The 16,704-nt window shown below is 62.3% G+C and overlaps 2 protein-coding genes across 2 annotated transcripts in view; one reads left to right on the top strand and one right to left on the bottom strand.

Moving 5' to 3' along the window:
• The first annotated feature begins 2,425 nt into the window (after positions 1–2,425).
• On the top strand, positions 2,426–11,259 carry COLGALT1 (collagen beta(1-O)galactosyltransferase 1). Its single transcript, XM_084304096.1, has 12 exons — positions 2,426–2,654; positions 4,662–4,772; positions 5,371–5,488; positions 6,293–6,427; positions 6,940–7,144; positions 7,501–7,620; positions 8,361–8,437; positions 8,550–8,656; positions 8,749–8,881; positions 9,077–9,204; positions 9,431–9,637; positions 10,236–11,259. The coding sequence occupies exons 1-12, from the start codon at positions 2,437–2,439 to the stop codon at positions 10,501–10,503; spliced, it is 1,827 nt and encodes a 608-aa protein (XP_084160222.1). The 5' UTR covers positions 2,426–2,436; the 3' UTR covers positions 10,504–11,259.
• Positions 11,260–11,586: 327 nt separating this feature from the next.
• The window catches only part of LDLR (low density lipoprotein receptor), a 13,368-nt gene continuing 8,250 nt past the window's right edge, over positions 11,587–16,704 (bottom strand). Inside the window, 13 exon segments of the mRNA XM_084304077.1 lie at positions 11,587–11,747; positions 12,256–12,397; positions 13,186–13,285; positions 13,398–13,472; positions 14,228–14,317; positions 14,863–14,894; positions 14,896–14,933; positions 15,077–15,167; positions 15,251–15,382; positions 15,650–15,736; positions 15,867–15,933; positions 16,035–16,123; positions 16,216–16,345. Of these exon segments, the coding sequence (XP_084160203.1) occupies positions 11,668–11,747; positions 12,256–12,397; positions 13,186–13,285; positions 13,398–13,472; positions 14,228–14,317; positions 14,863–14,894; positions 14,896–14,933; positions 15,077–15,167; positions 15,251–15,382; positions 15,650–15,736; positions 15,867–15,933; positions 16,035–16,123; positions 16,216–16,345 (1,153 nt within the window). The 3' untranslated portion in view covers positions 11,587–11,667.

The raw sequence follows: 16,704 nt of genomic DNA, 5'->3' as shown, positions 1-16,704 counted from the left end.
TGGGTTTATTTGGCCACAGTTCTGTTCCAGGTGTCTTTTTTCCCCCCCTGCTGAACGACGTAGCTTCACCGTGCGTATTCTCCTTATTTTTGTGTGGATCCAACCCCCCCAAACCCCCCAGACGTGTTTCTCAGGAAGATTTGCCCCCGAACGTGAGCTTCTCGCAGGCTCTGACCACGGCAGCAGCTCTGCCCGCAGGCACTTTGCCCGGGGATGGCTGATTTGGATTTTTCTCCCTTTTCTGCTGAAGCATTTGGAGGCCCGACGCAAGCTGCTAAAATCGGCGCAAGCTGCTAAAATCGAGCCTGCGACGGCTGGAGGGGGGGGGGCTCAGACAACCTGGGCGTAATTCAGCAAGAATTTGGGTCTTGTGAGAAGCTCTGGGAGCCCCGAGGAGCGATTCCTCTTCTCTCCCTCACGCTCTGGAGCTCAGGAGCCTCTGGAAAAGGAGAGCCCAAACTCGCGGGCTGCCAAACCGCAGCTCTTGGAGGCTGCAGGACACAAACCCGGCTCTGTTCCACGCCACGGCCGTGCCCGTCCTTCGGCTGCTTCCCAGAACATTCTGCTTTTCCTTGATTTTTTGCCTTTTTCTGTCTCTTTCTCCCCCCCTCGCTCACTGCGTCACCGCCTGCAGCAGCTCCCGGAGGCGGTTTGGGGACCGGGCGCACCCGGGAGCACTTTTGGGGTTATTCCTAAAGAACAGAAAAAGAAACTTATTCAGTAATTTATTTATTTTTTTCCAGTAAATTCTTTTATAAGAAAGTTATTAATTTTATTCAGTAATTGAGTGTAATTCCTGCTAGATTTCACAGCACAGGCGGTGAGATTTTAAACTAACTGGAAGCGTCCTAAATACAAATCAGTTGCTTTGGGTTTTATCGATTTATTTTTCATGACACCAGACTCCAAACGATTTTAGGTGTTTCAAATGATTTTAGGTGTTTCAGATTTTCACCATTTCAGGTGTTTCAGATGATTTTAGGTGTTTAGCAGTTCTCAGAACCCCCCGGCTCGAGGCCTTCCCCCCTCCCTCGCTCTGGTTCCCAGCCTTCAACCCGGAGCTTCCCGGCTTTGTCCACCCAAATTTCTTTTCCAGATGTTTGCAGGCAGCCCCGGGACACTCCCCCCCCCCCCCCCCCCCCCAGGATGGAATCGGGGAGAAAAATCCTCATTTTCTGAGGGTGACGCCAGGGCAGGGCTGTGTTTGGGCCCCCCCCTCCTTCCCAAAGCCTTTCTGGTCCCGGGGGGGGGGGGATCACGGCCACGGTCTGCGGCCCCGGAGCTGCTGCTGCAAGGCAAAAAAAAAAATCAAATTAAGAAATTAATTTAAATTAAAATGTAATTAAATTACATTTTAATTAATTTAAAATTCGGGGGGGGGGGGGGGGGGGGGGAGCGAGGCCAGCCTCCACAGCTGGTAGTGGGAGGGGGGGAAAACTGGGAGTAAAAAGTTGGGGGGGGGGAAACGGAGGGAGAAGGGCTTCAAGTGCCCCTAGAACCCCCCCAAAAGCACCCCCCCGCCTGTCACATCCCCCAAAGCCCCCCCCAAAGCACCCCACGCCCCCTCCCGCACCTATCATGTCCCCCAAAGGGCTCTGACTACTACTGGCCTTCCTCCCCCCCCCTTCCTCCTCCTCCTCATTCCCCCCCCCGGGCAGTCCGGACCTCGACACCCCCCTGGCGATCAGCCCCCCCCGTGGCTTCGTGGGGCTGTGCCTGCAGCCCCCCCCTCCTTCCTCTTCCTCCTTCCTCCTCCTCCTCTTCCTCTTCTTCCTCTTCTCCTCCTCCTCCTCGTTCCCCCCCCCGGGGAGGCCGGGCCTCGACCCCCCCACGGCGATCAGGCCCCCCCGTGGGTTCGTGGGGCTGTGCCTGCTGCCCCCCCCCTTCCTCTTCCTCCTCCTCCTCTTCCTCTTCTTCCTCTTCTCCTCCTCCTCACCCCCCCACAGCCTCGGGGAGGCCAGGCCTTGACCCCCCCACGGCGATCAGGCCCCCCCCGTGGGTTCGTGGGGCTGTGACTACTAACAGCCTTCCTCCCCCCCCTTCCTCCTCCTCCTTCCTCCTCCTCCTCCTCCTCTTCCTCCTCCCCTTGGGGAGTCCGGGCCTCGACCCACCCCCCCCACGGACCCCCCCCACCCCCACGGCGATCACCCCCCCCCCGTGGGTTCGTGGGGCTGTGACTACTAACAGCCTTCCTCCCCCCCCCTTCCTCCTCCTCCTCCTCCTCCTCTTCTTCCTCCCCCCGTTGAGGAGTCCGGGCCTCGACCCCCCCACGGCGATCAGCCCCCGCGTGGGTTCGTGGAGCTGTGCCTGCCCCCCCCCCCCCCAATCCTTCCTCCTCCCCCCGGGGCGAGGCCGTGCCTCCTCCTCCTCCTCCTCCTCCTCCCCTGGGGGGGGGGGGGGGAGTTTTTTTTTTGGAGGCCCGGCCCCCCCGGCGGCATGGCGGCGGGGCTGTGGCTGCTGCCGGCGGTGGTGCTGCTGCTGCTGGCGGGGGGGGGCGGCTGCTACTTCCCCGAGGAGCGCTGGAGGCCCGAGTCGCCGCTGCGCCCCCCCCGCGTGGTCGTGGCGCTGCTGGCCCGGAACGCGGCCCACGCCCTGCCCGCGGCGCTCGGGGCCATCGAGAGGCTGCGGCACCCCCGCGACAGGACCGCGCTATGGTGGGGGGGGGGGGGTTGTGTTTTTTTTTTTTTGGGGGGGGGTTGTAAGTGTGTGTGGGTGGGGTTATGAGTGTGTGTGTGGGGCCTATAAGTGAGGGGGGGGGTGGCTATGAGTGAGGGGGGGCTATAAGTGTGTGTGGGGGCTGTGAGTGGGGGGGGGTTGTTTTTTTTTTGGGGGGGGTAGGATGAGTGGGAGGGGGGGCTCTGTGAGTAGAGGGGGGCTGTAAGTGAAGGGGGGGCGGTCCTATGAGTGGGGGGGGGTTATGAGTGAGGGGGGGCTGTAAGTGGAGGGAGCCTATGAGTAGAGGGAGGGGGGCTATAAGTGAGGGGGGGGCTATGAGTGGGGGAGGGCTATAAGTGTGTGTGGGGGGCTGTGAGTGGGGGGGGGGGTGGTTTTTTTTGGGGGGGGGTATGAGTGGGAGGGGGGGCTCTGTGAGTAGAGGGGGCTGTAAGTGAAGGGGGGGGTTTATGAGTGTCGGGGGGGGGGCTATGAGTGGGGGGGGGGGCTATGAGTGGGGGGAGCCCTATGAGTAGAGGGGGGGGGCTATAAGTGTGTGGGGGCTATGAGTGGTGGGGGGGCTGTGAATGAGTGTGGGGGGGCCTATAAGTGAGAGGGGGGGGCTATAAGTGTGGAGGGGGGGGCTATAAGTGAGGGGGGGCCCTATGAGTAGGGAGGGGTCTTCTAAGTGTGTGTTTGGGGGGGCTATAAGTGTTTGTGGGGCATATAAGTGGGGGGGGGGGGCTGTAAGAGGGAGGGGGTCCTGTAAGTGGTGGGGGGGGGCTAAGTGTGGAGGGGGCCCTCTAAGTGTGTGTGGGGTCCCTGTCAGTGAGGGGGGGCCCTATGAGTGTGTGTGGGGGGCCTATAAGTGAGGGGGGGCTGTAAGTGTGGAGGGGGGCCCTATGAGTGGGGGGTCCTCTAGGTGTGTGTGGGGGGGCTATAAGTGTGTGTAGGGGCCCTATAAGTGAGTGGGGAGGGGTTATGAGTGTGTGTGGGAGGGCTGTAAGTGAAGGGGGGGGGCTATGAGTTTTGTGTGTGGGGGCCCTATAACTGGGGGGGGGTGTCTTTGAGTGGGAGGGGGGCTGTAAGTGTGGAGGGGGGGGCCCTATAAGTGAGGGAGGCACCATAAGTGTAGGTGTGGGGCCTATAAGTGAGGGGGGGGAGCTATGAGTGTGTGGGGGGGCCCTATGAGCGGGGGGGGGGGCTGTAAGTGAGGGGGGGGGGGGGTTATGAGTGTGTGTGTGGGGGGCGGCCTATAAGTGAGGGGGGGGCTATAAGTGTGTGGGGGGGCTGTAAGTGTGGAGGAGGGGACTATAAGTGAGGGGGGGCCTATAAGTTGGGGTGGGGGGCTGTAAGTGTGTGGGGGGGCCTCTAAGTGTGTGTGTGGGGCCTCATGAGTATGTGTGTGGGGGTCCTATAAGTGAGGGGGGGCCCTATGAGTGGGGGGGGTCCTCTAGGTGTGTGAGGGGGGGGCTGTAAGTGTGGAGGGGGGGGGCTATAAGTGTGAAGGGGCCCTATAAGTGAGGGGACGGGCTATGAGTGTGTGTGGGGCTCTATAAGTGGGGGGGGGGGGGCTGTAAGGGGGAGGGGGTCCTGTAAGTGTGTGTGTGTGGGGGGACTATAAGTGGGGGGGGGGCCTCATGAGTATGTGTGGAGGGGTCCTATAAGTGAGGAGGGGGCCCTATGAGTAGGGAGGGGTCCTCTAAGTGTGTGTGTGGGCCCTATAAGTGAGGAAGGGGGCTTATAAGTGGGGGAGGTGTGGGGGGGTCCTACCTATTTTTTTTTTTTGGGGGGGGGTGGTCCCAGTTCTAACGGGGGGGGCTGTCCTGGCAGGGTGGTCACTGGGGGCATCCCATCAGCACCCCAGTTAACACAAGGAGGGCTCCAGTTAAGGAGGGGAGCCTCCAATTAACATAGGACCGGCGTGGGGAGGTGTGGGGGGGTCCTACCTATTTTTTTTTTGGGGGGGGGGTCCCAGTTCTAACGCGGGGGGGGGGCTGTCGTGGCAGGGTGGCCGTGGACCACAGCGTGGACAACAGCACGGCGCTGCTGCGCGAGTGGCTGACGCGGGTGCAGGGCTTCTACCACCGCGTGGAGTGGAGGCCGCTGGAGGAGCCCCGGTGAGATGGGGGGGGGGGGGGGTCTCCGAGGGAGGGGGGCAGGTTTTTTTGGGGCTTGGGGGGGGGAAGGAACAGCCCCCGAGATGCAGTTGTGGCGTTTTGTAGGGGGGGCAGAGAGTGGGAGGCCCCCTGCTGGGAGCTGGGGGGGTTGGATGGGGAGGACCCCAAAATCTTAGGGGGTGGTGCCCCCCCCTTTTTTTTTTTGGGAGGTGGGGGTTTGGGTGTTGAGAGGCCTTGGGGGTTGGGGGTGTCATGGGGGGGTGGGGGTTATTGGTTGGGGGGTCCCTGGGGGTTTGGGGTCTTGGGGGAGGCTTCTGTGGGTTTGGGGGGGGGCTGGGTATTGGGGGGGGGGCCCTGGGGATTCTTGGTTTTGGTGGTGGGGGGGGGGGGCTTGTGGTTGCATGGCTTCAGGGAGCCCCCCCACTGGATTTTTTTGTCTCGGGAGGGGGTCCCCGGAGGTTCTGTGTGCTGGGGGGGGGACACCTCTAAAGGTCCTGGGCCCCTCACAGCACCCCCATTTTGGGGGCTGAGCCCTCCCCCCAGGGGAGGGTCCATCCTGACCGTGCCCCCCCCCCCCCCACCCCCGTGACCCCCCCAGCTCGTACCCCGATGAGGAGGGCCCCAAGCACTGGTCCAGCTCCCGCTACGAGCACGTGATGAAGCTGCGCCAGGCGGCCCTGGAGGCTGCCCGTGACATGTGGGCCGACTACCTGCTGGTGAGGGGGACTTTGGGGACAAACTGCCCGAATTTGGGGCTGAACCGCATGATTTGGGGCTGAATTACCCAGTTTGGGGCCGAACTGCGCGATTTGGGGCTGAATTACCCAGTTTGGGGCCGAACCGCACGATTTGGGGCTGAATTACCCAGTTTGGGGCTGAACCGTCTGATTTGGGGCTGAATTACCCAGTTTGGGGCCGAACCGCGCGATTTGGGGCTGAATTACCCAGTTTGGGGCCGAACCGCCTGATATGGGGGCCGAACTGCCCAGTTTGGGGCCGAACTGCCCAGTTTGGGGCTGAATTACCCAATTTGGGGCTGAATTACCCAATTTGGGGCTGAATTACATGGGGGGGGTGAGTTTGGGGGCCGAAATACCCAATTTGAGGCCCAAATTATCCAGTTTTGGGGCCAAATTATGTGCTGGTGATGGGGGGGGTGAATTTGGGGGGCTGAACTATTCAATTTTGGGGCTGAAATACCCGATATGAGGCCCAAACTATCCAGTTTTGGGGCCTAATTGCCCAGTTTTGGGGCTAAATTACCTGCTAGTGATTGGGGGGTGAATTTGGGGCTGAAGTACCCCAGTTTTGTAGCCGAATTCCCCAGTTTTGGGGCCTAACTGCCCAATTTGGGATCGAATTACATGCTGGTGATGGGAGGGTGAACTTGGGGGCCAAACTACCCAACTGGGGGGCAGATTCGCCCAATTTTGGGGCCGAAGTACCCCAGTTTCGGGGCCAAATTCCCCAGTTTTGGGGCTGAATTCACCAATTTCGGGGCCAAACTTCCAAATTTGCAGTTCGTGGACGCGGACAACGTCCTGACAAACCCCGACACGCTGGGGCTGCTGATGGCGGAGAACAAGACGGTGGTGGCCCCCATGCTGGACTCGCGCGCCGCCTACTCCAACTTCTGGTGCGGGATGACGGCCCAGGTGGGAGCCTGGGTCCCCTTCTCCCTTTGGGGGGGCGTCTTCCTCCCCCTCCCTGCCCCGTTGGGGGGTTGGCAGCGTGGGCGCAGGGTTTGGGGTCCGGCTGCGTCCTCTGGATGCCGAGATCCCGTTGGGGTGCAGGGTGGTGGGTGTGGGGACACCCGTGCATGGAACTTGGGGGTCCGTTGGGGTGCAGGGTGATGGGGGGGCACCCGTGTGTGGGTATTGGGGCTCCCCTACATTGAGGTGCAGGGTGAAGGATGTGGGGACACTTGTGCACGGATCCTGGGGCTCCATCAGGGTGCAGGGCAATGTGGGGACACCCATGTGGGGGTTCTGGGCTCTATTGGGGTGCAGGGTGATGGATGCAGGGACACCCGTGCACGGATCCTGGTGCTCCCCACCATCAGGACACAGGGTGGTAGATTTGGGGACACCCATCCCCGGATCCTGGGGCGCAATCGGGGCGCAGGGCGATGCGGGGCCACCCACTCACGGCTCCTTCCTCCCCGCAGGGTTACTACAAGCGCACCCCCGCCTACCTCCCCATCCGCAAGCGCGAGCGCCGCGGCTGCTTCGCCGTGCCCATGGTGCACTCCACCTTCCTGCTCGACCTGCGCAAGGAGGCGGCGCGGGAGCTGGCCTTCTACCCCCCGCACCCCGACTACACCTGGGCCTTCGACGATATCATCGTCTTCGCCTTCTCCTGCAGGCAGGCAGGTGAGCCCGTGCCCCCCCCCCCCCCCAGGCCTCGCTGCGGGGTGGATCCGTGGGGTGGCATCCTTGAATTTTATTTTATTTTATTTTATTAATTATTTTTATTTTATTTTTATTTTATTATTTTATTTTATATTTTATTTTATATTTTATTTTATTTTTACTTTATCTTATTTTATTTTTTATTATTTTATTTTAATTTAATTTATTATTATTTTATTTTATTTTTATTTGATTTGATTTGATTTTTATATTTTATTTTATATTTTATTTTATATTTTATTTTATATTTTATTTATTTTACTTTTATTTTATTTTTATTTTTATTTTATTTTATTTTTGCCTTTTTTTTTTTTCAGAAGTCCAGATGTTCGTCTGCAACAAGGAGGTGTACGGCTTCCTGCCGGTGCCGCTGAGGTCGCACAGCACCTTGAGGGACGAGGTGGAGAGCTTCATGCACGTCCAGCTGGAGATCATGGGTAGGTGGCGGGGTCTGGGGGGGGGCATGCAACGTGGTTTGGGGTCGACTTCGTGCTTCAAGACCCCGGGGCACAGCTCTGAGGGGAAGGTTGTTGCAGAAAGCAGAGGCTCGGTGCCTCCTGCAGGCACTGGGGAGCAATGAGGTGTCCGGGCGGGTCGCTCTGCTCCTGCCTTTCTCTTTGCCTCATTAAAGCAGCTTCTGGTTTCCCTTTCCCACTCTCCACCTCCGAGGCTCTCGCCCGTCCCCCCCAGTGTCTTTTTGAAGCCCTGCTTGGCCTCGCTGAGCTCCGTCTCCCTCGCCCCAGGCTCACAGTGCGCCTTTGTTCGGGCTTGCCGGCACAAAGCTTCCTTTTAGGCGGGCAGAATCCGCGCCGGTGTTGGAAAAGACTGAGTTGAGCTGCACAAAGATTCCTCTTTTCCACCACCAATATTTTGGGAACAGTGGCAGAGGCCTCGGTTAACACCAGCCCATGGTGGCCGAGGCTCAGCTCCGGTTTTCTTTGGCCGTCTGCGGGCCGCACGTTCCACGGGTCCGCGCTCGCCTTGTTTGCAGAAGGAAATTTTGGTGATTTCTGGGAGCTGGGCTCTAAGAGGATCCTGCTCAAACCTCCCCTTATTCATGGAGGGTTCCACTGCTCCCACATGGAGCTGCCGCCCTTGGCAGAGATCCCCCGGTGGTGTCGGTGCCTTAAAATAAAAACAGGAGCACAAACGGGGTCGCTTTGTTGCTTTTCCCTAGTGAAGAACCCCCCGGCAGAGCCGTCGCAGTACCTGTCGGTGCCCCCCAAGATCCCCGACAAGATGGGCTTTGACGAGGTGAGCTGGCGGCACCGGGGGGGGGGGCTCATCCCATTTCTGGGGGTGTTGGCAGAGCCCCGGGGGTCCAGCAGGAGCGTCCCCACGCCACCACGCCGCCCTCTGCCCCTAGGTGTTCATGATCAACCTGAAGCGCCGGGCAGACCGACGGGAGCGCATGCTGCGGACCTTGTACGAGCAGGAGATCGAGTGCAAGGTGGTGGAGGCGGTGGATGGGAAGTGAGTGAAGGTTGGGGGGGTCGAAGAATCGAGGCTGGGGGGCGAACGTCCCGCGCGTGGCAGCTGCTGCCCTGTGCCCTGCTGCTTTGCAGAGCCATGAACAGCAGCGAGGTGGAAGCGCTGGGCATCAAAATGCTGCCGGGCTACAAGGACCCCTACCACGGCCGGCCGCTCACCAAGGGGGAGCTGGGCTGCTTCCTCAGCCACTACAAGATCTGGAAGGAGGTGAGAGGGGCTTGGGGGGGGGAATTCGGCCACCCCAGAGCCTCGGTGGTGGCAAGGAGCTCGGCTGTGCCTGCATCTGTGAGGCAGAGGAGGGGGATGGCAGTCAGCGCTGGGTTGTTGGAGTTCTTTTTTCCTATTTTTTGACTGTTTAGTTGTTTTTTTTTAAAAACACACCACTTTCTGCTAAATTTCCAGATTGTGGAGAGGGGGCTGGAGAAGTCGGTGGTGTTTGAGGACGACCTGCGCTTCGAGATCTTCTTCAAGCGGCGCCTGATGAACCTGATGTACGATTTGGAAGAGGAGGGTTTGGACTGGGATCTGATGTGAGTACCCGCACCCAAAAAGCTGAGCCGACCACAACAGCGTGTTCGCTGCGAGCTGTGGCCGCCGTAGGAAATCCCAAATGAGGCTTTTTGGGGGCTGTCACCCGGTTCTGCAGGCAATCCAAGAAAAAAAGGCAGCGGGGAGGGCAGCGCGTGCCTGCCTTTAACAGAACTTGGAGGTTTTGGGGTTGTTTTTTTTGAGCACTTCTGTCCCCATCCCCTGCAGCTACATCGGGAGGAAGAGGATGCAGGTGGAGCACCCCGAGAAGTCGGTGCCGCACGTACGGAACCTGGTGGAGGCTGATTACTCCTACTGGACCTTGGCCTACGTCATCTCACTGCAGGGAGCGCAGAAGCTGCTGGCAGCTGAGCCGCTCTCCAAAATGCTGCCCGTCGACGAATTCCTGCCCGTCATGTTCAACAAGCATCCTGTGTGAGTCGGGGCTGCTCGCTGCGGGAGGTTTTTTGGGGAATAAGCCACGTTTTGGGGCTCACCTGTGGAGGGAGATGCGTGGCGTTGAGGGGAGTGGGAGCTCCTCGCAGGGGAATGGCTCCGAATCTGTCTCTATTGGTGTCGTGGCCTTTTTCCCCTCAAATTTCTCTGCTGGTGGCTGGTTCTGATCGGAACCTGGGGCTTTAGTGTGTGGTTGATTTTTTATTTATTTATTTATTTTTTTGGAAAATTTTTGCATTTGTTGCAAAAGGCCCAGGCAAGGCTTTGTCCCTCTGCCCTCCCAACCCCACCGCATTCACTCCCTGAAGCTCACTGGGGTGGTGTAACTGGGAAAGCAGAACTTTCTGCCCAAATGGCGTTTTTCTGAGTTAAATTGCTCTCAACCCCGAGCCTGCCTGTCCCAGCTCCGCTCCAGCAGCAGGGCAGCAACCTCAAAGAGCCCCTGCTGCCTGTCCCGTGTCCCCTCGTGTCCCCTCGTGTCCCCTCGTGTCCCTTCGTGTCCCCTCGTGCTGCTGTGCCCCAAGAAGGGCCCGGAGGAGGCCACGCCACCCACTGCTTTTCTCCCCCCGGTCCCCAGCGCTGACTACATGAAGCATTTCTCCTCCCGCAACCTGCTGGCCTTCTCCGTGGAGCCCCTCCTGGTTTACCCCACGCACTACACGGGCGACGACGGCTACATCAGCGACACCGAGACCTCGGTGGTGTGGAACGACGAGAAGATCAAGACGGACTGGGACCGCGCCAAGTCCCAGAAGATGAAGGAGCAGCAGGAGCTGCGCAACGAGGCCAAGAACTCGGACGTGCTGCAGTCCCCCCTCGACAGCACCGCGCGCGACGAGCTATGACCGGCGCCCGCCGGGGACTGGCAGCAGGAGGCCGCGGGGCCCCAGGAAGCAGCAGGGGCCTTGCCCTCGGCAGCGGTGCTGGGGAGGCCGCGGGGGGAGCCCCCAGTTTGAGGAGCCCCAGTTTGAGCGGCCCCATTTGGGAGCCCCCATTTTGTGCAGCCCCATTTGGGAGCTGCCGTTTTGGTGCCCCCATTTTGTGTGGCCCCACTTTGGAGCCCCCTTTTGGAGCCGCCCTTCTGGGCACCCCCATTTTGAAGACGCCTTTTGGAGCCCCCAGTTTGTGTGGCCCCACATTGGAGCTCCCAGTTTGTGGGGCCCCTTTTGGAGCCCCCATTTTGGTGCCCCCATTTTGGTGATCCCCTTTTGGAGCCCCCATTTTGTGTGGCCCCATTTGGGAGCCCTCATTTTTTGGGGGGGTCCCATTTTGGAGCCCTGATTTGGAGCCTTCATTTTGTGGTCTCATTTTGGAGCCCCCAGTTTGTGTGGCACCATTTGGGAGCCCCCATTTTGGAGCCCCCACTTCAGGCACCTCCATTTTGGAGCCCCCTCCCCCCACTGGGGAGCCCTCATTTTTTGGGGGGTCCCACTTCGGAGCCGCCATTTTGGGTGCCCCCATTTGGGATCCCCCCCCCCCCTTTGGAGCCCCCATTTTGGGGCGTGAGGAGCAAGGAGTCCCCGCTCGGCCGCGGCCCTGCTGCACCGCAGCAGCTTTGGGGTTGTGTTCTCGGTTTTGTTTTGTTCTTAAATTTTATTTTGGAAGTTTTTGGCCTTTTTCCAGCAGTGCTGGGTGTGTGTGGGGGTGTCTCAGGGAGGGGCAGGGGGTGATCTGCGCATGCGCTGCACCACGGCATGCTGGGAGCTGTAGTCAGCCAGCCTCCCGCCTCCGAGCAGCCATTTTGGGCCCCGGGGGCTGCTGGGAGCTGTAGTTCCCCGCCATTCCCCCCTCTGGTCGGCCATCTTGGGCCCCAGGGGCTGCTGGGAGTTGTAGTTCGCAGCAGCGCTGGGGTCCTGGCGCCCCCCCCCCCCCCCCCCCCAAAAAAAAAAAATAAATACCGGGGACCCCAGCGAGGCGCTGACACGGGGGGGGGGGGAGGAACCGTTCTTTATTGCCCGCGGCCCCCCCGGCTCAGTTGGCAGCGTTGTTGTACCCCTCCCCCCTCCCCCTCAAGCCCCCCCCCCCCCAAAAAAAAAAAAAGGGGGGGGCTTGGGGGGGGGGTCGCGGTCCCGTGAAGGCTGCACAGCTCCTGGGGGGGGGTGAAATGAGGTCAGAAGTGCCTAAAGACCCCCCCCAAAAAAACTGAGGGGGGCAACAAAAAGGGGTTAGAGATGGGAATTGCCCCCCCCCCCGACACCAACTGCCCCCCATGGGCACCAATTGCCCCCCCCAGGGCACTAATTCCCCCCCCCCCCAGGGCTTAAATTCCTCCCCCAGCCCCTAATTGCCCCCCCCCGCCCCTAATTGCCCCCCCCAGGGCATTAACTACCCCCCCCAGGGCACTAACCGCCCCCCCCAGGCACCAATTGCCCCCAGGGGCGCTAATTTCCCCCCCCCCAGGGGCAGTAATTTCTCCCTCCCCAGTGCATTAACCACCTCCCCCGGCCCCTAATTGCCCCCCCCGGCCCCTAATTGCCCCCCCTTGCCTCTAATTGCCCTCCCCCGGCCCCTAATTGCCCCCCCCGGCCCCTAATTGCCCCCCCCTTGCCTCTAATTGCCCCCCCCCAGCCCTTAATTGCCCCCCCCCGGGGCAGTACCGGGGGTCAGAGCTCGTCGTGCTCCTCGTGGGGGGGGGGGCTGGCGGCAGGCGGCGGGGGTGACGAGCTCCATCAGGTACTCGCAGCGGCTCGGCTCCGTCGTGGCCGTCACCGCCGTCTCCGTCCCGCACGACAGCTTCACCTGGGGGGGGGGGGGCACAGGGACACCCCCGGGGTAAGGGGACACCCCCATGATAAGGGGACACCCCCATGATAAAGGGACACCCCCCCAGGAAAGGGGATGCCCCCATGGGAAGGGGAGACCCCCATGATAAGGGGACACCCCCCTGGGGAAGGGACACCCCCCCAGGAAAGAGGACACCCCCTGGAAAAGGGGACGCCCCCCCCAGGAAAAGGGATGCCCCCATGGGGAGGGGACACCCCCCCCCGGGAAAGGGGACCCCCCTATTATAAGGGGACACCCCCCCCCCGGGAAAGGGGACAGCCCCTGGGGTAAGGGGAGACCCCCCCCCCGGGAAGGTGACACCCCTTCCCCAAGGGGGGGGAATTTGGGGACATGGGGGGGCGGTTGGGGACACCGAGGGGGGGTTTTGGGGACTTGGGGGGGCTCGGGGGGGGGTGGTTGGGGACTCCGGGCAAGTTCGGGGGGGGCTCGGGGGGGTTTTGGGGACTTGGGGGGGGTTTAGGGACACGGGGGGGGCTCGGGGGAGGTTTGGGGGGGGTTAGGGACACGGGGGGAGCTCGGGGGGGGTTTGGGGACACGGGGGGGGGCTCGGGGGGGTTTTGGGGGCACCGAGGGGAGGTTTTGGGGACTTGGGGGGGGGTTAGGGACACGGGGGAGGCTCGGGGGGGGGGGGTTGAGTGGGTTTTGGGGACACGGGGGAGGTTCGGGGGGGGGGTTGGGGACTCGGGTGGGGTTTGGGGGGGTTTTGGGGACGCGGGGGGGATTTTTTGGGGGGGGGGTCTCACAGTGGTGGAGCGGTTGGGGCCCTGCCAGCAGCCGGTGCCGTGCTCGTACTTCATGGCGCTGAAGCGGTCGTGCTCGGGGCCAGCCCAGGAGCCCCAGGTCCTGCGGGGGGGGCGGACACACAAACACGGGGGGGGGGGGTGTTTTAATGGGGGGGGGGGCACAGCCACAACCCCCCCCACCTCACCCCCGGGGTTTTGGGGGGGGTCCTGACCCCAGGTTGGTCTCGGCGCCGCCGTGTTTGGGTTTCTGGGAGACGCGCTTGAAGGGGCACAGGCGGTAAATGTACCTGGGGGGGGGGCAGAAAAATGAGGGGGGGGGTCCCAGTGACCCCTCCGGACCCCCCCTCAGTGTCCCCATACACACCCCACCCCCCCATAGCCCCATACACAGCCCCCCAAGACCCCCCCCAGTCCCCCCACACCCAGCCCCAGCCCCCCCCCAGTTTGCCCCCCCCCCCAAAGTGCGACCCCCCAGTGCCCCCCCCGGCCCTAAATACAATGCCCCCCCCCCCAAATCCCCATACCCCCCTTCCACTAACCCAAACCCAGCTCCCCAAAGACCCCCCAAGACCCCCCAACCCCCCCCCAAGCCCCCCCCCCAACTCCCCCAAGTGCCCCCCCCGGTGCCCCCCACCCCCTCAGTGCCCCTCCTGGTGTCCCCCCTCCCCCAATGCCCCCCCCAGTGCCCCCCCAGCCCTAAAACACGATGCCCCCCCACTAACCCCATCCCCATCCCCCAAAGACCCCCCAAGACCCCCCATACCCAGCCCCAGCCCCCCCCCAGCCCCCCCCCAAAGCCCCCAAGAGCCCCCCCCGATGCCCCCCACTCCCCTGGTGCCCCCCCCGTGCCCCCCCCGGCCCTAAAACCCGATGTCCCCCCCCACTACCCCCATCCCCATCCCCCAAAGACCCCCCAAGACCCCTCCCACTACCCCCATACCCAGCCCCAGGACCCCCCCAGTTCCCTCCCACCCCCCCCAAGTGCCCCCCCCCGGTGCCCCCCACCCCCCCCCGGTGCCCCCCCCGTGCCCCCCCCGCTCACTCGTTGGTGCCCATCTCGTAGCACTGGCTGTAGAGGTACCAGAACTCCCCCTGGGGGCCGAAATCGAAGCCGATTTCCTGCTCCAGGGCCCTGATAAAACGGGGCGAAAAAACGGCAATTTTGGGCAAAACGGGGAGTCGGAGGGGTTGGGGGGGGATTTTGGGGGGATTTGGGGGATTTTTGGGGGGTTTAATGGGATTTTGGAGGGGTTCAGGATGAGTTTGAGGGGATTTGGGGCATTTTGGGGGGGGGGTTGGGGGGAATTTGGGGGGATTTGGGGCATTTTGAGGTCTTTTAAGGGGGTTTGGGGAGGCTAGGGTGGAATTTGGGGAGATTTGGGGCATTTTGGGGTCTTTTAAGGGGGTTTGGGGAGGCTAAGGGGGGATTTGGGGAGGATTTGGGGCATTTTGGGGTGGTTTAAGGGGATTTTGGGGGGGATTTGGGGTGATTTTGGGGGATCTGGGGGAATTTGGGGCATTTTGGGGTGGTTTGGAGGGATTTGGGGCATTTTGGGGCGGTTTAAGAGGGGATTTGGGGTGGATTGGGAGAGATTTGGGACATTTGGGGGGGATTTGGGGCATTTTGGGGGGATTTGGGTCAATTTAGGGTGTTTTTTTTTGGGGGGGGCCCCCCACCTGATGGACTCCTCCATCTCCTTCAGCGAGCGCTTCGGCCTCCTCGAACTCCTCGCGCGCCTTCTGGGCAGCTGGGGGGGGGGGCAAATTTTTATTTTGGGGGGGGGCAGAGGGATAACCCCCCCAATACCCCAAGGACCCCCCCCCAGACCCCCCCAACCCCCCCCCCAGCCCCCCCAATTTGCCCCCCCCCCCCAGTGCCCCCCCCCCGCACCATCAATCAGGGCCTGGGTGGCGGCGTCGAAGGGGGGCTCCGGGGGGGGCTCCTCGGGCCCCTTCTCCTCCGAGTGCTGCGGGGGGGGCACCTGGGGAAAGTGGGGGGGTCAGCGGGGTCCCCCTGAGGGGGGGGGGGGGACCCCATTCGTGCCCCCCCCCTCAAAAAAAACACCTTCAGCTCCTCCTCGGGGCCGTCGCCGCCGTCTTCTTCCTCCTCCTCCTCTTCGGCCTCCTCCTCCTCCTCCTCCTCGGGGGGGGTTTCCTCCAGGGGGGGCTCAGGGGGTGGGGGGGCTTCAGCCTGGCCCTGTGCATGGCCGGGGGGGGGGTCAGGCTCCCAATATTCACCCCCCCCCCCAAAAATATTTCCTTTAATATAGACCCTACACAAACACCGGCAGCAGCACGGCCTCTACCCTTAAAAACCTTGCCCCCCCCCCCCTTAAAAAAAACAACAAACAAAGCCACGACCCCCCCCAAAAAACACCAGGGACCTTCCCCAAAATGCCAGGGACCCCCCCAGGTTTTTTGGGGACCCCCCCAAGGTTTTTGGACCCCCCCCCCCAAGACAAACCTGGGGCCGGTAGCGCTCCTTGATGCTGGCCCAGACGCGGTCACGGAAAGCGGCGGCGTCCGCCTGTGCCGGGTCCCCCAGCAGCTCCTGGGGGGGGGTCACAAGGTTGGGGGGGGGTCATTTTTTTATGGGGGGGGTCCCCAGACCTTTGGGTGCCCCCCAGGGTTATTTTGGGGGGGGTTCGGGGGGGTTTGGGGGGGTTTGGGGGGGGGCCCACCTGCACCTCAGCCTCCGTCACGGCGCCGTCCAGCTCGGGGCGAGCCAGCAGCTCGGCTGCTGTCACCCTGAGGGGGGGCGTTATTATTTGGGGGGGGGTCAGAGGATTTGGGGGGGGGGTTTAGGGTGCTGCCAGCCCCCCCCCGGTGCCCCCACCCCAAAAACTCACAGCCCATCCCCGTCGGCATCCAGCTGGGCGAACGCCTCGTCCGCCCTCGCCGCCTCCTGCGCCGCCGCCCGCCGCCGCGCGCTGCTCTGCTGGGACACGAGGAGGGGGCTTTAAAAACGAGGGGGGGGCTCAAACCCCCCCGTGGACCCCCCCCCCCCAATAAAAAAAAGCCCCCCCTTACCCTCCCAAAGCCGTCGCTGCTGCTCCTTGGCCTCTTTTTCGGGCCCCTCGGCCGCCTCCTTGGCCGCTCGCAGGGCGCCCACGCGCTCCTCCAGCCCCCGGCGCCCCTCCTGCAGCTCCGCCAGGCGGGCCTGGGGGGGGGCAGGGGGTTTAGCCCCCCCCCCCCCCCAAAAAAATTCCATCCCCCCTCCTTATTTCTGTACCCTTCAGGATCCCCCTGTGCACCCCAAAGGTGTCCCCGAAATTCCCAGCCCCCCCCTGCCTCCTTGGAGCCTTTGTAGCCCCCCCAGGACCCCTCCTGAGGTCTGTGGGGCCCCCAGGGATGTGACCCCCCCCCCGTGTGACCCCCCCAGGACCCCCTAAATCCCTTCTGAGCCCCCCCCCGCACCCCCAGGACCTCCCTACACCCCCGTGAGACCCCCCCTGTGCCCCCCAGGACCCCCCACACCCCCTTGGAGACCCCCCCGTGCCCCCCCAATCCCCCCACACC

The sequence above is a fragment of the Netta rufina genome (genome assembly GCF_964035555.1).
Source record: "Netta rufina genome assembly, chromosome: 32".
NCBI classification, from domain to species: domain Eukaryota; kingdom Metazoa; phylum Chordata; class Aves; order Anseriformes; family Anatidae; genus Netta; species Netta rufina.
This window is presented reverse-complemented; position numbering and strand designations above follow the sequence as displayed.